The sequence below is a fragment of the Pleuronectes platessa genome, chromosome 20 (assembly GCF_947347685.1).
Source record: "Pleuronectes platessa chromosome 20, fPlePla1.1, whole genome shotgun sequence".
Classification (NCBI taxonomy): Eukaryota; Metazoa; Chordata; class Actinopteri; order Pleuronectiformes; family Pleuronectidae; genus Pleuronectes; species Pleuronectes platessa.
The window spans coordinates 9,918,429-9,943,304 of NC_070645.1; the positions used below are offsets into that span (position 1 = coordinate 9,918,429).

The 24,876-nt window shown below is 41.8% G+C and overlaps 1 protein-coding gene across 2 annotated transcripts in view; it reads left to right on the forward strand.

The window, feature by feature from the left end:
- The window catches only part of neto1l (neuropilin (NRP) and tolloid (TLL)-like 1, like), a 64,379-nt gene extending 40,158 nt beyond the window's left edge, over positions 1-24,221 (forward strand). Inside the window, exons 5-11 of one of the 2 annotated variants that reach the window (XM_053412673.1) lie at positions 3,457-3,498; positions 3,700-3,827; positions 11,292-11,374; positions 12,063-12,208; positions 18,694-18,807; positions 21,670-22,291; positions 24,134-24,221. In XM_053412673.1, coding sequence (XP_053268648.1) covers positions 3,457-3,498; positions 3,700-3,827; positions 11,292-11,374; positions 12,063-12,208; positions 18,694-18,807; positions 21,670-22,291; positions 24,134-24,221 — 1,223 coding nt within the window. Of the gene's footprint in view, positions 1-3,456; positions 3,499-3,699; positions 3,828-11,291; positions 11,375-12,062; positions 12,209-18,693; positions 18,808-21,669; positions 22,292-23,117; positions 23,179-24,133 lie in introns of those variants that run through there. The other variant, XM_053412674.1, reaches the window with a different exon arrangement.
- Positions 24,222-24,876: the final 655 nt, after the last annotated feature.

Consider the following 24,876-nt stretch of genomic DNA (forward strand, 5'->3'; position numbering starts at 1 on the left):
CTCAGAAAGGCCCGGGCTTGTTGATGTAATTTATTGCAACATTAGACAGAACGACTGCTTTTAAACTTTTCTGCTTCAAGCTGACTTTCAAAACTTTATGCGCTTCCTTTATCCGATTCACTCGACAAAACACACCAACTTAGCGCCGCTTTGTTCAACTTCCGTTTTTTGTTCTCTGTGTGTTTGGTTGAGGATTAGATTCATAGTCCCCAGCCGTCTACAAAAATTCTCTGAAACCTTTTGTTGAGGATGTTTAAATAATTCTGCTCTTTCATCAATCTCTGTTAAGCTTGATTTCTGCGTTGTTCTGACGCTGTTAAACAGAACAGAGATAGAACTTGCAACGGCAGTTTTAGCTTGTATGGTGCCCCGGGTGAGGCCCTCCTTCAGCTTTGTCATTATACGCATAATCATAACATTTACAAACACCAAAAAAAAAGTAGGAAGGATACAGTTTATAAATATGCCAGAGAATCAAATTGTTAAAACTAGAGCTGTGAAAAATAACGCGTTAACGCGTTATGATTAAATTACAGGATTAATTTGTTTTTTTTTTTAACGCATTTAACGCATGCGCAGAAGGACCTTCCAATTCTGCCGCCTCTGCACTAGTTGCCGCTCTAATGCAGTCAGACGGCAACTGCCATTCAAACAAACAAACAACATGGATAATTCCAGAGCTGCCAACTCTCACTGGCTGCATTAGGCTGCAGCTGTATGTTTTTATTTATTTAAAAATAGGGTACTTCTTATTTCATACATTTTCCACAAATACGGGGAGGACTCAAATAACCCTACAAAGGTCTGTGTTTAATTTATTTCAAAGTAGGCCGACACTTGCCTGTGTATTTTCTTCTCTTCATAAGCGTTTGGTTTTTCCTTTGTTGTAACAGGTAAAAATATCAATCAAATGTCAACAGTTTTCTTTATTGTTGTTCGATAATTTCATAAATGCAACAAACCATAGTTTAGTATAGTATAACTTTATATAAAACTTTATTAGCTTTGTTATCAAATATGTTTTGCGGCTCCAGACAAATTTTATTTTGGGGAAGAGGGTCCATTGTGTTGCTTAAAAAGGCTACTGTTTAAGCACTTTATTTGTTGCACTTTTTTGTCTGATGGAAAGTGTGGTGGGAGGCGAACATAAATCATTAACTGCTCTTAAGAATACAATTATTTAAAATATAGGTTAGGTTTCAGTTCAGAATTAGTTGAAAACCATTGTAATCAAAATGTCAATCAACCTACCTTGGTCAAATCTTAAACAAAGGTCTATTAATTAGGCTATATTGTGGTCATTGAGGCACAACAATAGTTTTCTGGTTGAATGTTCAGCTCAAGGCTAGGAGGCCCTACAAGTCATGATCAGAGGAACATGAATCAGAAGAAGTTCAGGTATTGCACATCTTTAGCATACCACCCAAAAATCCACTAGAATGCAGGAAACAACATCTACTTAAACCAACATTTCCTGGGGGTGGACCTTCAGCTATGTCTTTGCGTCACAGAATGTAACCAATGTTGTCCATCTCCAGTCGGCCGCTCCTATCAACGACTTCGGGCCCCAAAGGCCACCAGAATGCAGCGAACAACATGGATACAACGCCAATTCCAACAATTCCCTGATATTTGAGCCACCAACGTGTGTGGCTGTGTGCGCGGCAAAATGTTGGTCACCCCCGACAAAATCTCACTCCAAGGTTTTTTGAAAAGTTGGCAGCTCTGATAATTCTGATGAACCTGAGGACCTTCTGGACGGGAAGATCGTGTTCCAAAAAAACAAAGATCGAACATTCAGTAAAACCAAGGTGATATGCACACTCTGCGAGAAGACGTTATCGTTTCACCGTAGCAATACCCGCCTAACCACCGCAACGCGAAGCATGTGTTGGTCGGTGAGGGGCGTTCAAGCGGAATGCGACAAACCAGACTCACTCGCAGGACACATTGTGCAAAAGAAGCGGTCAGCTTTACTGTCAGAGAATTTGAACAAGTTAGTTTGCCTCACCAACTGGCTAAAGACCGAGTAGCTAAGAGGGCCTTTAGAGGCATTAGATTGTATCATGGTGTGGTTAATGGTTGTGTGACAAAAAATATAAAAAATGTCAACCATCCTATGGCTAAGAAGCTCAAATAATTTCTGTTTGATTTAAAAAAAAAAAGTTTTATTCAACCACACAATGGCTAAGGAGCCCGAATATTGTTTAGAATGAAGATTATATTAATGTTCCATATGGAAAAGCAATGATAACTGCTGAAGAACTGCTGAGTTGCAGCACAAAAGAAAAGTTAAATGTCATAAATCTTGTTTTCACAAAAATATTCCGAGAAAATCGGTAATGTGATTAATCATGATTAATCCATAGAAACCTGTGATTAATTTGATTAAAAATTTTAATCATTTCACAGCCCTAGTTAAAACATATTGCAAATTAAAGGGAAATACAAGTAAAATGCACAAATCCTTTATCACACAAATACATAAATATAAACACACTGTTAATGAAGAGAGAATGATTATTACACTATTGTAATTCAAATCAGAAACACTTTTTACATTGGCTGTGTCGCCCCTCTCCCACATATCGAAATGTGACACTGCCCTTTTCTATTCTAAATGCGACTGAAGAGTATCATGTGTACTGTAAATCAGCAAGTCAGCTGCAACGTGACACTGACCTTACTGTCAGGACTCACGCCTCCATCTTTGATATATGATACCTCAACGACTGTGTTCAGCTGGTTTACACAGTTTTGATTTCATACCAGTGATTTTGACCGCTTCTGGGTCCTCATGTCTTCAATCTACCGACGCCAATTAAACCAAATCACTGTCAAAGTTGCTCTGACACGCGGCTGAACATTTTACTGATTACCGTGTGGAATCAAACCCCGAGAGAACATCTGCGGCGTTAAGGTCTGACCTTCGTCCTCCCAATTTGCTTGCAAAGTCTTAATTGCCGGTAAATTTGGTCGACTCCACTGTGGCTCTAATGAGGGTCATTTTACATGTTGTAAAGTGCGGATTTTCATTCTCTTAATTTGTTATACAATAGAAAATGAGCAAGTCTTCGTTTAAGTTTTAGCAAACTACACTATTAGATTAATAGGGTGGTTTTGGGAAGTCTGCAATCTCCAAAGAGTTCAACAATCATGTGTCACACGCCTGAAATAAAGCATCTCCCTCTCAGGAGCTCGTGTCCTATGAGCACACGTTTTTTTTCCGACTTGTGGGCACGACAGATGGTTTGTGTAACAGCTTTTGTTTAGGGGGTGCCAGAGAAGAGTAGCAAAGCGTTCAAGGGTCCCAAAATAATTCCGGAGGAAGAGCAGCTCTTTGTGGGAAGTAACCCAGTACCATGTTACACCTGGTTGTTTTTGCCGCTGTAGAAGAATCTGGATTTTGTAATCGTGTATTAAAAATGAATATCCCCTCCTCTGCTCTCTCCTCAGATCCGGACTTTGCAGACTTGGGAGTTCCCCCACCTCTGCCCTGTAGGTATACTCCTCTCTCTCTTTCTGTCTCTGTTTCTTCCTTTCTCTTTGTCTTCTACATTCACTCTCTTTCAAAACACTCTTTCCATCTCAATAAAGGTTATACACTGTTTACTCCAGTTATATATATATATATATTGTGTGTGTGTGTCAGATTTGTGAGACAGTGTGTGTTTATTTGTTTTTCTGTGTTTGTTCCAGCCTGTCAATATGACATGGTCGGTCCAGAAGGTATCGTGGAGTCTCATCAGATCACCAGAGACGGGAAGGCTGGCCCTACCGAGGCCGTCGACTGCAAATGGTACATCCGTGCTCCGCCACGCTCCAAGGTTAGTGACATAAGCTTCGCTCGCGTCCCACTGTGTATTCGATTTAAAGGCGGACGTTGAAATGTCAAATAAAATAAAATGGAAATGAAATTGCGTGCTCCCATCAAGCTGGGTTGATGACAGCAGAGCGCAGTTACGTCAGAAAGCAAATCAAGAAGGAAAATAGAGGCTGTAAGACTTTTGTTCGTTTTGACAATCACCATCATCTTCTATGGAGGACGGGTGTTTTTTTTTCTCATTAATTTGCTGTTTCCGTCCTGCATCCATCCACACATGCAGGGAGATCACAGGTTACATCAGGAAGCTTTGATATTGCATGGTTTGTCTCTAGCTGTCAGCAGGATCCCAATGTGAGTCCTTGTGGCTGTGAGGAGACTTGTTCCCCTGTTGGGTCAGACAGATATGCAGAAGGGTTTACTTGGAGTCAGGTCCATTTTTTTAATCAGCAAGCTGTTGCCAAGAGGAATGGAGGGATGGAAGATAGAGGGAGAGAGAGGAGAGGGAGTGGTTGTACACCAGGCAGACGGAGAGAGGGAGGCTGCGCTGATGAAATAGTGTTGCCATGCAGTTTGACCCTAAGGCCTTCCACCACCCCGTATTTGTTTTCTCTGCTAGTGTTGTCCATGCTGCCCTGCATGCATATACAAATACAGACATGCACGCACACACATACACGCACACACACACACACACCTCCCCTACATATTCTACATATTAGACACTCTTCCTTATCTACCAGAGGTACCTGTGCTGCATTAACTCAACGGGATTAAAAGTTTCCCAAGGGTAGAGCAGCAGAGCAGGAAAAGGCAACTTTTTAAATGCCATAACTTTCCATGAGTCTATACTGTACGAGTCCATCATATACGTGCACACACACACAGTTCAATAAGGGTTGCAGTAAATCCAGTGGTTAAATGCTGTTAGCCCTCTTCTGGGTGCATTTAATTTAACAAAATAAGACCACATTTTTACTTTGACTTTTATGGTTCGAACAATTCTTCCAAGGACAGGAGGTATTATGAAGCTGTTAACCGAGGATTTAAAAGGTTTGGCCACATTTATGATACTGTGCCAGTAAATGTGGAGGTATCCTAGGCCTCTTACTTAGATATTTTTTTAGCATAAAGTGTGAATATCTATCCACTAATTCCAGAAGTCTGCAGCCGCGTCTCGATTCAGGGGCTGCATCGTTTGGAGGATGGCTTTGAAGGCCGATTGCTTCATTTCAGAACGACTAGGCTGTCCCATTCGAAGGCTCTGACAAATACAGCAGACCAATGCATTCTTCCATCCCAGAAGAATGAGAGCTTCAAAGGTCCAGATCCTTCTAGGGTCATCCTATGGCGTCGGCAAGCAAAATTACGTCAGATGCTTGAGTATCAGGCTTAAATCAACCAAACAGCCAACGGTACACTTTACAAATCAAGTGGTTCCAGCAGTGAGGACTGAACATGCTATCAATATTGCAAAAGCTGACATCAATCCATATCAAATATTGACTTTTGTATAGTTTTTCATTATGGGACCTATTTGTCTAAATGTATGCATCGTGCCATTACTCCCAAGTATGAGATAAAGCTGTGCAGCTGAACCGTGTCACTATTTGTTTCACTAATTCAGCGCCTGTTATTGCTACAAGATGTTATCCTTTCCTATTTGTGGCCACCATGGAGATATCTTTAAACTCATTACACATTAGCGAAGCCGTTGAACTGTGTTCTGTCCCAGATGGAAGCATTTATTTGGTTGGCAGTACGTTTTTTCACGCTGGTTTTTCATATTGTGCTGCAAGCTCTTTTACTTTACACACACACACACACACACACACACGCACACACACATGCACACACACACACACACACACACACACATGCACACACACACACACACACACACACACACACACACACACACACACACACTCACACTGGTTTATGATATGACCGGCTGATAATATTGGAGGGGCCTGTGATTCATGGCCATGGCAGTTGCTCTTATCTGGCATATTCTTGGGTTGCATATTTCCTGCTGAAGCCCCTGGAATATAAGGTCTATTTCACCTGTTATTATTCAGAAATGTCCTTCAGATTCAGCTGCTTTAAGCTCCAAGGCCACAGGAACTGTACGACTCCGTCACCCACCTTCAAACATTATCATTAGCACAATAAGTTTACTCTTGAACAGGTAATATCCACTTCAATTATTGACCCCCAAAAAACTGCACAGATTCCCAAATCTCCCAAGTGGCATTGTAAACATAAGGAGAGTTTTCACAGATATTCTTTGCTGTAAATGTAAACACACCCACAATACAAGATTAGAAAGTAATGGCACATTTACACACTACAGTATATAACTACGATTATTGCTCCAGAGGCAGCGATGCACCACGTCTCTCAAGTGACCTCATGGGGAAGCAGACGTAAACAGAATGGAGAGTGTTGTGGAGGGACATCTTGCTCTAGCGTCAATAAGCAAAAGCAAAAGGGTAATGAGGATATGTTCTGAAAGACGCGGTCAACACAGGTTAAATCTATTCTTCTGGTGTGACCCAGACGATTCTGCAGGCAGGTCAGGAGGTTGGAGAATGGCTCTGTAGCCCGTCACACCACCAGATAATCCGGGCCGAACATCAGCACTGACCAAGGTTCCAGACCACATTTCTCCTCCGATGGGGTTTAAATCAGCCCGAAACTCCTGCTGTCTGAGCTCAGTAGAAGTAAAGTGAACAAGTCAGCCAATGCATTGATGCTTCTGTGCCAAAGGGGGCCATAAGTCAGTTTTGTGGCACATTCTTGAATCCATGCGTGTGCAGCCGAGGCCGGGGTCCGTGCATGAAAGAGCAAAAGAGTGACTGGGCCCAGCAGGGTGATGATGTATTTCACCTGGACTGAATCAGTGTCACATTTGGCCCTGCAGGAGCGCCTCACAAGGCGAGTCGTGGGGCAAAGGCTGACAGTCATTGACACTGATGGACAAGGGAGCAAATACATTTTTTATCTATTACACAGCGGCCCGGAGCTCTTATAGCCCCGTCACAAGCGCTCACACCCAGTTACACATAAAATATATAAAACTTACAGTAGCTCCCTTTGTCTCCACTGGCTCCTCACGTCTTCTCTCTGTCGAAGACATTTACGCTCACATGTTACTGCAGTGAAGGATATGCACATGATACCCCCCCCACCCCCCCCCCCCCCCACCCCCCCCACCGCCACCGCCACCATCTCTCCATCACTGCGTGTGCATGCATGCAGGGCAAGGCTTTCATTTCCCGATGCTGATACAGTGCTGCACTGTACCCAGTGTGCCAGAAACAGCAGAGAGATAATGACATCCTATACCGGCGGCTCTAATTAGACTGCACCGGAGAGCTCCGGAGAGGAAGAGCCGAGGAGAGGGGGACAGAGGAGGAGGAAAAAGGGGAAAAGATATACTTAATAATGCATTTTATTGGAGGTCTGAATGTATAGAGAGGGAGTTAAGGGGTGAGGCGGCAGATGGCAGAGAAGGGGTGGCATGAGAGTTGAGGACTGAGTGAAAGGTGTACCTGCAAGTAAGCAATAATGGCCGTGTGTTGTTGCCAGAAGTGACGGCACTGCACCAATTATAATGCCATCACGTGATCGCTTTACATTTCCACGTGCTATTTTGATGACAGCTTTACAGATAGATTTCTCAGAAAGAATAAAAATAGATTAACTGGTTAGTAAGTAATGCAAAAAAACAACATGCAGCCGGTGGCAGCATTTTGGCCCTTTTAAAGATAGCTTGTGAGTACATCAGGGAAGATAAAGGCATAATTGCTGCTTTGACAAATATAATAGGATTCTAAGTTTGCTATAATCACACCTCTTGTCAACTTCACTCTGTTTTTTTCTCGTAGTATTCCTCCTCTGTCCTGTTTGGACAGCTGTCCGACTCCAGCTGACAGTTGTTAGCTGGAGAGGAATATTTTTTCACCTCCCTCATTTGGACTCATAATGGTCAGTCCCCCCCCCACCCACCCACCAACCCAACCACCCTCCGCCACACCTGCCTGCACCGCCTGACACCTCCCGTTTCTTACCCCCCCGGCGATAATGGCCCAACTATGGACCTTCATTCTGACCGTAATGAACAAGCGCGGACGCTGTTACAGGCGCCTTTTTTAACAGAGAACAGTGAGAACATATTCTCCGGCAGTCAGTGATGGATTCTGTGCCGTTATTAGATGCCGTGGAATCAATGACGAAACAGGCTATTTTCCTGCTGTGGCCAATCTCACGCCTTACAAATTGGTGATTGTATCTATCTGATCCATTGCCGTCACGTGGCTTTGAGATGCCATCTGCACTCTGATTTTTCTTCATCGCCGGTCAGTTGGAGGACTTCATCAATGGGAGCTGTAAAAAGAAAGAAAAACCTCTGAAGCTTTTGTATCTGTTGCTCTAACTCACGGAGAGTTACAAAGCTTTCTTTAACACCTACCCAGTCACGTGTTTGAGGTTTTGCTTTAGTGAATGGAAGAGATATCACAGGGATGACATTTTTTTAGTTATTAATAGGTATGTGATTTTAAAGCATAAAAAGGTGCGTGTAGGTGGCAACTTGATGGATAGGCTTTTTCCTTTTATCTGTGTTACTCTGCCGATGTAGCGATAATTGAAATCGCTCCTTTTACTTTGTTCTATAGCCTGCAACTATTAGCACTCCACTTCCTCTCACTTTCCAGAAATGAAGATGAAACAGCTGGGATACGAGCACTGCCATCTTGACTGTTTATTGCCAGAGTAGTGATGGTTAGACGCTATCGAGGCCCAAATAATTAATTAAAACCAAACTTACCGAAACACTTGAATAAACAGCAACGTGACAACAATTCCCTTTGAATGACAGAAATGATCTGTGAGAAAACATCATCTAACGTGTACTTTTACTCTTGCCCATACCCTATTCAGAACATTGAGGAGGCTGGGTTTATGAGCTAAACTGCAGCCAGCCACCAGGCTTCACATCTTGGGAGCAGAATTTAATGTTAACCTGATAATTAGTAAATTGATCAGCTATGTCATAATTGTCATAATTTGAATGAATGCACAAACAAATCAGTTTTGACCTGATGTTGGCAGGAAGTTATAAAAACAGAATGTCAGTACGATTCCTATGCAGAGGACCATGAATGTCTGTACACCTTCCGCTTCATGACTCCTGCTACATTCAGTTATGATGGTCATGATGGGGGATTGTGCTCAGTAATGAAGGTAATTTCATTACTTTTATCAGCCATTAGCACCGAATGAAGTCTATTAAAAAACGAAGTGTTTTATCAACAATGTTTTTCTATTTGTAATTAGTCTCCCCTGATTGAATTCGCTTTTATTGGTTACAGACTACTGCATTTAATGCACTCTTGGTACAAAACTCCATGTCTAATTTGGCTTCAATGGAATGACGGGGCCAAGTGTCCTAATTAACATAATCATTGGTACTTTTTCCAATTACTTGCTTCTTGAACTTTAACACAAATGGAGGGAAATTCGTTGGAGAGCACCTAACCACAACCTTAACCTTGATTTATGACCTTTTATAATTTCACATTAACTTCTTTGGACATGTGCCATTTTCAAGCAGCATTCACCCACAGCAGCTACTTTTTGCTAAATCCTTAATACACGACAAATCATGGAAAAGATGTTTGAAAGTAAGCCGAGTGAGGCAACACCTCCATCTCGGCAAAGCATCTTGCAGGCAGATATTCTGACCTTTAAAAGAATCCAAATAAATAACATGTTCAGACTATCTTGACCATCACTTACAAGCTGTAACATTCACATCTATACAGATCAATAACTCAACTCATGCATGATCAAATAAAACTCAATCATTACTGCTAATGAGAATCACGGCATCCACAGCTTTGTCAATAACTCTTTCTGTTATTTGAATTATTTCTATTGCCATGAAATATGAATACAATTAAAATCTCAGCCCTTGTGGTGTAATAAGATTTAATTTCTCGTAGCTAAAATAAAGAATCAAAACATTTAATAACATTATGACCTTGATCCAATTATTTTCAATTTCAATGCAAATCCTTGTTCTGCACACTAGTAACACTACGCCCTGTAAAGTCGTTTAGATTCTACCTGTCGCGTATTATTCAATTTCTTTTCTCTGATGTTTTAGCCGGGGTATCATTTCAGTATTGGTATTGAGATATTTAGTCAGGGATCATATCTAAGTCATCATTTTGCTATTGTGACAATTCCACTTTCCTCTCAACTCAGTGATCTAATCTCTGTTTCTTTGACTTAATCCACTTTGCTAAGAAAAATGATTTTGGACACTTAAGGATGCACCATCTCGAGCTCTCCATCACATTTAAAGGCGCAGTACTGGAAACCTAAGCACTCCCCGGGGACATGAGCTAAAAAATGTCCGCTGAGCCTCTTCAATCTTCTGGCCCTCCCTGCAGGGATCAGCACAGTGATATCCATACAAGCCCATGAATTCTGGGGCACAAATTAAGTTTCTGAAAGGCAGATTTTCCCTGTGAACAGTTTATACACGTCTGCTTCCATCTCTGCAATGACACTGGACAGTATTTCAATCCACTATCTTAGCAAGACCAAACAAAATGCCCTGTTTCCTGTGACGGAGCACAGGAATGCTAATTTAGCCGACATAGCAGCAGAATAAGACAGATTTTTTTAAGTAGATGGAACAGTATTGACACCAGGAGGAGACCTCGGTGGAATTGGCGAGGTTGTTCTCACCCTTCGATCCATTTCGCCCGTCATTTTGGAGCAGACGTTGCACGATCCATTATCGTGCTCCATCTGCGGCTCTTGTCTTTGGGCATTTAAAGCACCACATTTCCCAGTCACACTTCGGGAGTGGTCCGCTCATTAGCCGTAATGATGGCGAGCGCTGTGTGCAGCCGACCAGAACCGTTGCTGTGATTGGGTGATCTCGGCCTGATGAATGAGTGACAAGCAAGGATGCCGAGGCCACTGGGACATTGAGGGTCAAAGTGAATGGACAAGGGGGCTGTTTGGGTCCGTGGACATTTTGTCCCCCGAATATCCAAAGCTTGTGGTGAAAATGTCCCACGTCTACGTGAAGTTTAACGAGGGTGTAGGTTTTTTGTGTAATGTTTAATCTCAACAAATATGGATAATGACTTCAAAGCTAATAGACTCTGTCTGCCTACGAGTTCGCATTTGATATGCGTATGTAATGACTTTGTACAAGCTGCAGTCTGTCAGTCTTATTCCATTAAAGAGCTGCTATATCAGGCACTGGGATAATGAGTGAGATGCACAGGCCATAATAGGAAAGAGCTGAAATCCCTCTCTTCTTCTCTCTCTTTCGTTTTGTTCATGTCTTTCCAGTGTGTTGTCACGTCCTTCAATTTCCCCCTCAATTAATCTCTTCTTCTCCTCCTTGTGCTTCCTCTCCTCTCCGCCTCCTGGACAGATCTACCTGCGTTTCCTCGACTATGAGATGGCCAATTCCAACGAGTGCAAGCGCAACTTTGTGGCAGTGTACGATGGCGGCAGGTGGGACTTTCTGACATTTCAATGAATATTGGACGATTCAGTTATGCACGTCTTGTGTGTGACTGACAGTGAGGGACAATTGGAATGCCAATCACGGTGTCCTATTTTTTGGGGAGGATTTAGCTCACACTTAGCTCTCTCTTTATTTTCATTTCTCTCCCCATGTGTCAGGGGCCCGTATCATTCCAGAAAGACACGTGCATTGAATCGGCAGTGGTGATTATCCTGCTGTGTATAATGTGTTAACTGATAAAGCTGCTAGCGGTTCCCAGTCTTTGTTATGCTAAGCTAACCAGCTACTACTGCATCAACAGCTCAGCAAGCAAGCAAATAAGCATATTCCCCAAAACATTGGACTGCTGTATTTCTTTATTAAAATAGTAAGAATATAACTTCTTGAGACTCCTATCTTGAAATCATGATCATTGATAACATATTTGTTGTGTTGAGATAAGGATATAATGAAGTAGTGAGCTGCAGTGTTCTTAAAACAAAATATGAGCCCCTCAACAATCTGATAACGACAACATTCACTTGCGATCACTGGATAACGGGACTGAAATATGCATAACGACCACGGCCGCTTTGACATCCTGTTAATTGATGGGAATTATTGAAAAGCACAGCACGCGTGGGCTGTTATGCGATACTTAACCATGTGTCTCTTTCCCGTCCCGTCTCGCCTCAGCTCGGTGGAAGACCTCAAGAGCAAGTACTGCTCCACGGTGGCCAACGACATCATGCTGGTTTCCACGCTGGGCGTCATCCGCATGTGGGCGGACGAGAACAGCCGCAAGAGTCGCTTCCGCATCCTTTTCACAACCTACCAAGAACGTAAGGCAACACCCGCAAAGCAAACACCCGCACGTGCACATGTACTGGCTATTATAAAGACGCCAACTGAAACTCTGCTGTCAGAGGTTTCCATTCAGTTTTATGACCATTTAAACAGCACCAAGCAGGACCTGATTTCCACTATAACGGATATCGGCGCTGGGTGAATATGAATATGACATTATTGTTGGATAGAGTTGAAGTGTGGAAGAACCACAGGTGTGCTGTTTATTCCCCGTATTTTCAAAAAGGTAAAGCGATTGGGATAAAGAGAGACCACGAGAGAGAAACAGAAACCGAGACAAAGGAATATTAGGACGAGCTACAATATGCTCACATCTACCTCTTTGAGCCAAACACCTGGGAGAGATTAAAATTCATCCCCACACACACACACACACACCGTTGTCCTCTCATTCACATGCTTCTCAGTGACAGAGCGTGTCGTTTTGACAAGGGTTGCAGAGGGCATTCTATGTACTAGTGAGGTGAATGCCGATGGTCTGAGGCTTATGAGTATGGCCTGTACATCATGTCAACATCACTCAGGGTCTTTAAATGCACCAGATACAAAAATGTAGTAAGCACACAACCCCAACACACCCACAGACACACACACACACACACACTGCACAACTGAACATTTCATCTGCAATTTTGGAGCTTGAAAATAAAGAGTAAAAGTGTTTTTATGTGTTTAATTGCTACTGGAACATTGTAATTTCCCTTCTGGGATGAAAACATTATCTATCTATCCATCTATCCATCTGTCCAATTAACCATCTGTCCGATTAACCATATGCCCATCTGTCTATCTATCTATCTATCTATCTATCTATCTATCTATCTATCTATACATATATATATATATATATATATATATATATATCATACAGGCGATATATATATATCGTATCTATCTATCTTTCTCCCAAAGCAAACTGTGTTAGATTCAAAATATAGGTCAACAGGCTGCAAAAAAAAATCTTATTAACTTATTTAATTATAGGAATTACATTGACTTTATTCTTAGATGTGATTCGGTCTTTTTACTGTATTGAAACCAAACCCAATGCCAGATGCCTCCTCTCAGAAGGCTCTATTTAGTGCGTCACTTTGGGATTAAGGTTGTTGAGAAGCAGTAATAATGCATCTTCGATAAAGTCATGTTCCTAGACCGGTTATTTCAAAGTGCGTTCAGTTAGTTTTTTCCTTCATAAGGACGCAGCTGATTGGATTTATTGAACGCCACAAAGTGCAGCCACACCAATGAGAAATCATGAAACCCTGAAGGACGATCGGCCCGATGCTCCTCACCCAGTCCTGTATATCTATCAACATACATGCCTGTGGGTTAAAGATATGACGGTCGTGTGACTATCTACGGAGCGGGTGACAGCAGCAGCTGAGTGGTTTTGCTTTGCGGAGTCACTGTCCCCCTTTGAAAGGCCGTCTCTCTTTTTTCTTTTTTTTTTCGCCAAGCGGAGCCAGGATGTGTTGTTGCCGGGGCAACGCCTCTGCCTAAGTCACTCAGGCGATCCCCCGGCCAGACCTCAGCCTTTAGACTCTAGAGCAGCTCCACCACCGCTCAGCAGCACTGCACCAAACCTGTCAGAGCTGTCAATGAAGCAGGTGTGTGTGAGCGCTCCGGAGAGCACACACCGTAACACCAGTAACTCCCGTCTGGTGTGCGCTCTTACCTCGTTGTCATAGCAGATTTTTTTTTTTTTGTTTGTTGTTTTTTTTTTTTCAAGAATCCTGCAAAAGTAGCACACAGCACTGTGCATGGGTACATGTGGAGCGATGCAGCTTATGGGAGTATGCAGAGGGATTAGTTTGGAGAAAATCCCAGTGAAACTAAATATACATTTGTGTACTACGTGCGATTGCATTTTGTATTTTTTAGGTATTTTAAGAGCCAAAGCTATATTAAAGGACTTGTGTACAAGGTGTGATTACATATACACCGATAAGCCACAGCATTAAAACAAGTTACCTGGGGGAAAACAACCTGTATGTTGTAGATGATCCTTTTAAATATTATGTACATCTTCATATAGATGAATGTATGTACACCTATCCATGTTTATGTATGATTTTACCGATTTTCCTCATCTGCTTGCGGAAAAGTTTCGGGCTTTGAAACCAAGAGCATGACCCGGGGAAGAGAATTTGATTTTGGTGCAGATCCGGATCACGGGGCAGATCCAGGAGTTTTCTTCAACATTGTTAAGCGGAGCATGAAAAAAGGTCCATTCATGGATCTTGATGAGAAACATCTGGCATGATAAGAGGACTGATATTTACGAGTGTACAAACTTGAATGCAAACAGTAATAGGAAGATTTAAAGCCACTCATTGCACCAACCTATTGCTATTCAAAACGTACTCTTTGGAAATTAATTTGGGAAAAAGCTTTCTATGACAGTTTTATCAGCAGATATTCACTCAGAAAAACACAGTCATCATTATAGTGTGTTTGAATAGTAGGTAGTTCCAGAGACGTTGTTGAAAGATGTTGAAGAAGCTCGTAAGAAGACCTTGGGTTATGATTGTCTTAATAATATATCACTGCATGTGGTGCAGATGTGTCCAATACTATGATACTATGTACTACAAAAGCATTGTAAGAAATTACCACATTCCGTTTACCCACGTGAAAGGAAATTCTGTAACCACTGCCTGTGTGTTGTGGGTGTGTAGGCGTGCGTGTGCGTGTGTGTGTGTGCATGTGTGTGTGTGTGTGTTAGAGGTGCACTAACTGGATTTGCAGCTTACAGGGCACTTCTTACAATAAGTGTTCCCCTGCCACAGTAGCTCCTGAGCCTTTCTATATTTTTTCCCAGCTGCTGGTTCCCAGTGGGACCAGCAGCTTTTAGAGGACCATTCAAAGCTGCTGACTCCCAGAGAGTCGCTATGGTGGGAGAGCAACATTCCCAAACGCAAACTTCCACTTTTATCGTTCACGCAGTTTACACCTGCTCATCTCACTTTAGTCCGGAGCTCACTTTCACAAACACACACAACTATACGCCAGGTAGAAGAAAGCGAAACCTATCTTTAGCCAAGAAGCAATTATGTCCCGGGTGATATATTTGCTTGTGAGACGTCTCGGCTGTCAGAATCGTTACGCCTCATCGACGGATACCTGTCTCCGGAGCTGCAGATAGAAATTCTACTCTGGCCCCGATACACACATCATATCCCGTCGCTTGTCAAGCTTCTTAATTGTATGCACGGAAGCATTGGAGAACAACATACTGGGCTGATATTTGTTCACGGATGGATCTTTGCTCTTGTCTCAGATCAGATACATCATCTCGATGATGTTTTCCTGCACGTGGCATCTATTGCACTTCTGTCCGTCCTGGGAGAGGGATCCCTCACGTGTGGCTCTCTCGTGGGTTTCTACGTATTTTTACCCTGTAAAAGGTTTTTTAGTAGTTTTTCTTTACTCTTGCTGAGGGTTAAGGACAGAGGATGTCACACCCTGTTAAAGCCCTATGAGAAGAATTTTTATTTGTGAATATTGGCTATACAAATAAAATTTGATTGATTGATCTCTGCAAACCTGTTATCTTGGTTGTGTTGGGATGGAGAAGTATAATGTGCACTAGTTATTAGTTAACAGAAGATTGTAACAAATATTAATAAAAAAATAGAATTTAAGATTAAAAAAATGGTGAGTAAGATCTTTCCAAGGTCCACCCCACCTCTCAGATAAGCGCTGTGCTAATGGATGGATGGATGGATGGATGGATGGATGGACGGATGGATATATAAGTAAGTCACATTAGCAGACAATCTTAATTTTAATATTAATGATGAATTGCCTTTATGAGACAGTTGTAAAAAAAGGTGGTTAATTTAAAGGTGGAAATAAATGGAAGCAGCAAAGGCTCTCTCCCCTCTGGGGCATGTAGATATTGAAGGTCTCTGGAGATTTGAGATATAAGCGGGTGCTGGTCCATGCTGTGCCGTAAAAACAAATAAAATAATCTTTAAATCTATTCTACAGTATATTTCACTGGTGACAGATGAAGGGAGATCAGTTCCAAGTAGAAAGGGTCGGTCTTTTAAGCATCAATTAGGAGCATTTGTAGGCAGAGTATAGGGAAAACCCGGTATTTACTATAAATCCTATTCATTGTTAATTATTTTAGACAATGATGGCAAGAAAACCAAAAACATATCATGAGAGATTACAGTGCTCGCAGAAAACTATATTGATAACATCAGAGTAGAAATAGTCTAACTGCACTGCTACAAAACAAAAACACACAAAACAAATCTATGGTGATTATTTGAGTAGAAAAATTCATTACACCCATGTGAAGCTTCCAGGCTTCACTGCAGAAGCCCCCCTTCCCCTCCGCTCTGCAGAGACACTGAGACTATTTTCATCAGCCACTCAATAAGGAGTTAATTTATGCTGCCAGCAGTGACTGTGAATGTCTCTGTGCGGGCAAAAGGGCACATTTATTACAAAGTCTTGAAATTAATTTTGCAAGAGATTAGTGTGGATCGCGCTCTTTGTAGCATCGGGTCTCACCCTGTGGTGTTCGGAGGAGAGGGGGGGATGTATAGCTGCAGAATGACAAGGAGTGAGCTCCCTCTGGTGGTTGTGAGTAAACAAATGTTACAGTTTTTGGCATATCCTGTAAAAAAAAAAAAACAGAGGATGAAAAGAAGAAAAAACTGAGATAGTGGGGAGAAAATGAGAAGAGGAGTATCAGAACGCACAGCGAGAGCCCATATAGCCCAAGAAATTCTGGCAAAGTCCCAGGCTGGGACACAGAGGGAGATAGAGATAAGTCACTCTAATTTGGTGTGTTATTATTCACTTGGGATGAGTGCTGGGCTGAAAACAGCCATACATCACGGTGGTAACACTGTCAGATAGTCCCCAGCGCTGCCATACCACTGGCAAGCTGCTTTAGTGCACAGTGCCAGTGCTGTGCAGGAGAGAGGGGAGAGCGGGAGATAAAGAGAGAGAGAGAGAGATTAATAGAAAGAGAGTGAGAGGGGAGAGGACGTCTCCTCCAGTATCAAACAACTATCAACAGGATAGAGTTCTCCATTACATTCATGTCATTGGGAAAAATGGTAACTCTTGGCAAATGTGCAAATTGGAGGTGGTTTCATACTTCCTCCCCTGGGCCAATGGTACGTGGTTTATTCTATACATCTGCAGTGGTGGAATCTGGCTAAATAAATTTGCTTAAATACAGCACTAAACACAATTTCTACTTTATGCTACTGTTCCTAACCCAATTTAAATGACCTCCTCCTCCTCAATCAGCTTCACATTAAAAATGTTGCTTACACTTTCATTATTACTATTATTACTTTAACTTATATAGATGGAAGGAAAGAAGGAAGGAAAAGAAAAGGTTCAACTGCAATTCAATTTAAAAAACTTTAAAGATAAATATAACCAGAACAAAAAAAATTCAGTTTCTGCAAATATATGAATCCAAGACTGTCATGTTATCACTACTGCAGTAGAACTGAATATTTCAAAGAAGTAATTCCAGCTTTATAAATCCTATAACTAGAAAGGCCCAACAGTCCCCTCATGAATCCACATTTATATTTTTATTTGAGAAAAACTGAAAAATGTAGACACAAACATGGCCGCTACCTGGGAAATGATGCTGTAGAGTTAATGGGACAAGCTATTTTACCCTATGGTTCACTCACAATGCTCTACTGAGATTAACAGGGGGGAGCTACTCTATGAATTGACCAATCAGGTGGTTTATGCATTTATCTGATTGGTTGCTGAGAGGAAAGGGCACCTTGGGTCTAAATTATTATGTTGCCATATGATGATGGAGCCTGAAACATTATCACTCCGATTTTTACGACCATGTTCTGCTGATGTGTGACTCACGGAGGCGGAGACAATGGCAGCTTTATGTCTCCAACAGGCCTCATGGCAAGGGCAGGTGTCATGATGGATGGTGTGTTTGAGGACATGCTCATGTTTATTACCTGGTTACGTGCCGACAAGGGCTGCGCACCGAGGACAAATAAACATCATCTCGCATAAATAGGAAGGATTTGTTGTGGGTTTGTTATTTGTGCGGATGATTCTGAAATGTCATTGCAATCTCTGCAAATGCCACAATAACACACACACACACACACACACATTTTCCAAGGAATTCAGTCACATCCTCGCAAGATGCCTCTGCAAATGTTTGAAGAGGGGCTTGAGGATGAAAATTCATGAAGAACAGATGGGTTCATGGGGAACAGGTCTGATTTGAGTAATTCCCATTCAAATTTATTTCGTCAAAATCTGGCACACTGGAACTTCTCTACAGCTGTACTTCAAATTCAACAAGTGCTCCAAGGGATATTCACTCAAAAGTAGTTGAGCAGTTTTTGCCAAACAGTTTTTATTGCTTCTTGACCTGGTAATCAATACATAATAAACTGTCAGGACTATCGCGTTGATTTGCTTTCTTCTTTTCCAGCTCCTTGTGATGCTGATGCCTTCTTCTGTCACAGCAACATGTGCATAAACAGCACACTGGTGTGTAACGGCATGCAGAACTGTGTCTACCCCTGGGATGAGAACCAGTGTAAAGGTGAGATGTTATATTTCAGCTCATTTGACCCTTTTGTCTCACATGAACCAATGGTTTTAATGGTTTGAGAGAAAGTTGCAGCACCCTGGAAAGAGACTTCTGCTGTGTATCAATCATCCCATTCTTACACTTGCTATCTGGAGTGCTTAAAGTTGTGCACACTGACAATTATAACAATATGCAGAGCATTATCACTGCCCAGATGGTGCACTCATAATAGTCAAGTTTGAAATGCTACTCATGACACTCATCACCCTCAGCAGTTGCCAACTTGGCTATGCAGCAACATTTTCTTTTTTCTTTTGAAAATGGGGCTGAGAAAAGAGGACACATAATGTGTAAAATATGTAAATTGGGAGCAAAGCAGCCGGTAGATATTGTCCTGTTGAAATTCTATGCCAGAGAATATTCATGATCATAGTGTACTACTTGTAAGAGTACAGATGGAGGGAGAGGCGGTGGACTAGTGGCAGAAACTTGGACTATGGGCAGAAAAGGTCTCTGGTTCGACTCCACGGAAAAACAACAAAAAGACTCACTGCTCTGTGTGTCCTGCACCAGATGGGTCAAAAGCAGAGGTTAAATTTCCCTGCGTGCCTGTGCATGTCTGTGCATGTGTTTGGGACTAATAAATGCATCTTAATCTTAATCTTAATCAGAGTTGAGACATCCAGTACTTTTGAATGTTTCAGCACCATGGACAGTGGCAGAGTGTTAGAGCTTGAACCACAGGCTGCATTTAAAGATGGACGACACGAGTCTGCTCCAGAGCACTGAAGCCAAAGCCTCTCTATCTGCTATATCAGCTGCTGTAGAGGCCATGAACCCCACCTCCTCCATGTTAGTAGACGGAACATGTCTGTGATCATTTTTGTGGTTGTATTCCCGGATCACTATTGACTGAGCAGACTCTGGCTCTACAAGCAAAAGATGGCAGCGTTCGTGTTCGAGATATTTGGGCTTCATTTCTGAATATAGAATATATCATCTCCTTGTACATAGTCTTTGGTTTAAACTGGGTGTACTTAAGAAAATCTGTAGTAACTGCTGATTCAATGAGACCCTATTTCCTACAACTTTACTTGATGGCAGAACCAAACAAACCACAGAGCAGTCATTCTGGTTTATATAAAACGATGATGAACAAGTTATAAAACTCAAACTTGCTTCATGAAGCTCATCACAAACTTAATTCATCTGGGTCCAGGTTGATGTATAAGAACTGCTCTCATGTCTCTGTTTTTGTTCTTTGAAGGTGGCTCAAGCTGAGCGAGGTTGTTTGAACTTCCTGAGTGTGTGATACTATCAAATTCTTCTTATCCACACAGAATTTTAAAGCCATTGACTACATACCTTTATACAGTACTGGCACATTGTGCAATCATCAGCAGTGTGCTCCTGCACTAGCAGAATAAACCGGTACAGAAGGGTTAAAGCCAGGCGAGATTTTACACTAATTAATCGATCGTGAATGGCATAATTCTCTTGGTCGGATACAAGCATTGCTAAAATGACGTTAATGTAAGCGGGTCGCACACAAGTCAAATCTCTGTGTTAGAGAGATAATGCTGGCAGCTCGATAATCTGCACCTCTTATTTGAGATTTTCCTTTTTGCAGCATCGACATTTATGATTCTAATCCAATATGTCAAGACTCTGGGGATGAGCTACTATAAATTTCCAATTAACCAGCTTTCTGGTCCTTGACCTTTACCGACCCATCACCTCATCCCAATACATATAAGATGAGATCTATACTGCAGCTCCCCTGATCCCTCATGCATCCCAACTCCCACATCAATTAAATACGTGATTTTGATTATCATTAACGTATGGTTAAGATGAGTTCTTGTCAAACTCACAAAACACCAACTGTCTGACCTTGTATAAAGTCTCAATCTACTTTCCCACAGTAAGCTTCAGCCTCAGCGTTCCCCTCATGTCTTTGAATCAAAGAAAACAGTTGTACGGAGATGATGTCTGTGTATTCTGTATATTCTGTAACTATCTCTCTCTTTAAGCCAAACCAATGACAAATTGCATCAATTAAGTAGATCCTGCAACTCAGCAAGGAGGCGGCCATGTTTCTCAGCGGTTTACCCTGCTCAAGTAATGCATAGGTTCACCACAGGGCCCACATTTGTCCTCATTAGTGGTAAAATGTCAGGCTTTATTCCATCCTGCTTTACGCCTCTGAATGTATCCATTTACTGTCGCTGTGCTACAAGTTCATCCAGTATTAAAATGTCACACGTCTCCCCACAGATTAGCCCCACGCGTCCTTACAAGTCCTTGTACTGTCTCTGTTAGTTGGTGCTCCTCTGTGTAGCTTCCTGTGTGATAAAGAGAGCACAGCTGTGATTTATACAACCTTCTTGTTCTGCTTGAGTCCTGATAAAAGTAACGGCCTTAACCTTGGACATGACAGGTCCGGGCTGTAAGGAGATATCTTTACATGTGAGCTATGGGTTCTGTTTCTTCCACACAGTTAAGAAGTAGTACACAGGTACTGGGCTGGTTGTGAACAGGGTTTATTTTTCAACACAATCCCTTAAAATAAAGTAAGATCAAATTCCCCCATCCTTGGAGGTAATGCTTTGTTTGTTTACTACTTTAGGTATTGGTTTGACCTAACATGGCACCATGAGTATTTAACTTGCTAGAGCCCCATGCGCACTTCATAAACTTGCAGAAATAGGACCATACCTAGTCTTAGTTGGTGACCAAGGAAATACTAATGGTCAGTAACTGGGCATACAATTGGTAATCTGTTCAAGTTTTTCAGCTATGCTATAGGGCAATATAGGTAATATTCCCATGTGTTCTGTCTCCTCCATGCTCTCTCTCTCTAAAACTTTACAGAGAAAAGGAAAGCCAACATCCTCGACAACCTGAACAACACAAACGGGACCATCATCGGTGTCACCTGCTGCATCGTCCTCATCCTCCTCATCGTCTCCGTCATCGTCCAGATCAAGCAGCCACGTAAGAAGTACATCCTGCGGCGTGAGGACTTTGACCCCACCATGTTCCAGGAGGTGTTTGAGCCGCCTCACTACGAGCTGTGTACATTACGGAGTGCCACCGCAGCCGCAGCGGCATCGGCAGACTTAGTCGACCTGGCGGAGGACTTTGAGAACTACCACGCCCTTCGCCGTGCCTCCTCACGCTGCATCCACGACCACCACTGTGGGTCCGCCTCCAACCCCGGCTCCGCCCACTTATCCCAGCTGTCACTGAGCGGACGAGGAAGCCGCGGGAACTTGAGCGGCCGAGACGGAGGCACCCTGCTCACGGACCTTCCACAGCCGCCCATGTCAGTGCGGCCATTGCTGCCGGCCACGTCAAACCGCAGGAGCATCTTGGTCATGAAGCACAGCTACTCACAGGAGGCGGCGGACAATGGATGTGACCTGGACGACGACATGGAAGAAGTTCCCACCACCAGCCACCGGCTTTCACGCCACGAAAAGGCAGTACAGCGGTCAGTATCCATAGATTTCTGATGAGGGAAGAACAACAACCGTATAGTTAACTATGGGGGTGTTTGAAATGAATGTGGGATAAACTACATTTATTTTGTTTTCATTATTTTAGCTTTCTCCCTCCTCCTCTCATTACTTTTGTAGAATTAGGATAAGCTTCTCTGTTTGCATTGATCCCTGTTATTTGTCCCCTTTCTATTTTCAATTTTTTCCACAAAGGGCTAAATTACACTACCTATTGCATGCTCCTCCTTGAACATGTCAAGCACTCCCTGTTAGCTTTCCTCAAACGGGGATTTATAAGTTATATTCATAAAACTCGACTCTACTTTGAGGTTTGTCCGAAAGCTTTTGAATACAAACCTCAATTTAAGAGACATAATCAGTCCAATTTTGACTGTTAAACACAAGGGCTTGAATCGGGGCCTGATAGTCATAGAAATTACAAATTTCATTGACATGAATGCAAATTAACACACAAAATGCATTCATATTTTAACTATGATACTGAAAATATATGACCTATATAGCATCGCAATTTGGCATGAGAGATTTACCTATTAACAAAAAAGTAATTTAATGTCTAATTGCACTGCTTGAAAAGTAACTGTTTACAAAAACCCAAGGTGAAGGAGAAAACACTTTGCAACTTTCTCCTGCATGCCCTTTTCTATGCGAGTGTTCTTGACTGTTTATCTGCATGCGAGGCTCCCATGAGACCTAACCGAGCCCTCATGAAGTGTATTGCTGTCGTGTAGCACAATATGAGTTTCTGACCTCTCTATGCAAAATTTGATATTAAATGAAAGAGCCATGACATTTCAGGTTCTGCCTCATTGGCTCTTTGAGCAAACATGAATCAGAGTACAACACAACTAGGGTCTAAGAGACAATCTCAAGGTAAGCACCCTTATAAAAAAATCAACATCTCTATATGTTGTTGTGTAGTCATCATTTACCCAGTCAGTATATACTTTTCTGTATTTTCTTTTCCTTATTCTGTGATTATTTGCACAAGTTTATATTTTATTTAAATGTTTTTTTTATTCTTTTATTTCCCACCAAGATGGTTTTCTTGCTTGCAGCCATCTTGTCCTCCTAGTGAGTTTGTTTGACGTCTTTGTGATGCTTCAGTTTATGTCCTCTTTGCCCGAGGACATACATCTTTATCACTCAGTGGATATCTCATCAGCATGGACCTTTGTTTGACCTTTAATTGAAGCTGTTCAATCAATGAATGTGTCTAACCTCTTTTTTTATCCCAGACAGCAAATCATTCATTTCAAAAAATGTAAAAGTAAAAGCACAAATTTGAAAGCAAACACGATCCCAGGTGTTTTCATGGCAATATATCAGTGGGATTGATTTTTGCACACATTGAAAAAAAAAGCACACTGAGATAATTTAAATATCTCATTAATCTCTAAAATCTGTACTAATCACACACGTATCCAGACCTTCTCTGTATCTCTGCATGATTTATGCCACTTTTAGTGTTTGATTTCTGTTTTTGGTTAATTGTGAAGCATAATATTTGCGCTTGTGTGTAACATTTCACGTGCACGCTCCACAATTGTGCTTTCATGAGGTTGCTGTAAGCACGACTTGATAAAATAATATAAAAAATGTTGCATGAATATGAATTGATAAGAAGCTCGTTAGTATAAAGTTAAAGAAAACTTAATGTCTGCATATGGTGGAGCAGTCACATGAGGTGCTACCCATTGTTCTGTCTTTTCGTGTGCTGTCCTGTTGGGTGTGTGTGTGTGTGCGTGTGTGTGTCTGTGTGTGCGTATGTCTGCTTATGTTCTACATTATGTTGCATTGTCTCCATCATGTAGACTTCTTGAGAATAGTGAGATCCTGGATCAATACGAACGGGCGTCACTGACATATGAAAGAGCGGAGCGGAGATTTACACCAGCATGATGATGCTGATGATGATGATGATGAAGGGACACTGTGACGACTGAATGTGTGTCCATGTGCAAAGACCAACACAAAGGACAGCTGCGACGCTGTTAAGCTCAGCTCTGTGCTCCACGTACTGTAGGCAGTCCAGATTCTTTTGTGCTGCTGGTATAATATGGACCTTTACAATGAACGTGATTATTGACATTTCAATTTGGGACGTTAGTCAGGATCATATCTGTCATCGTCCTTGCTGACAGCAAAGTTAATGTGGTTAAACATCTTCAACATCATTTCTATGCATGTCTTTTTCAAATGAGTAGCATACATGCTTTGATTTTGATAGCGAATTATAGAGGGAAGATTTACATCATAAGAGAAAATTGGAGTTAAACTAAATAATTGACTAACCTAATTAGATTTTAATTTTATTTGAATAACCAGAAGCAGTTTAATTTGAATAATTATGTGAGGTCCAGTTGGATGGCTTGTGCATGCCTCTTTTATATCCATTTAACCAATAACATACTAAGAATAACATATGAAAGGCCCCCATCCACTAATACATGCATCATATGGGCATTAGAAGTGTTCAAAATAAAGCATCTTAAAAAATGTATTAATTGCATTGCATGCAGTCGCGTTGCTAAATCATTAGATTAATAAGATAATT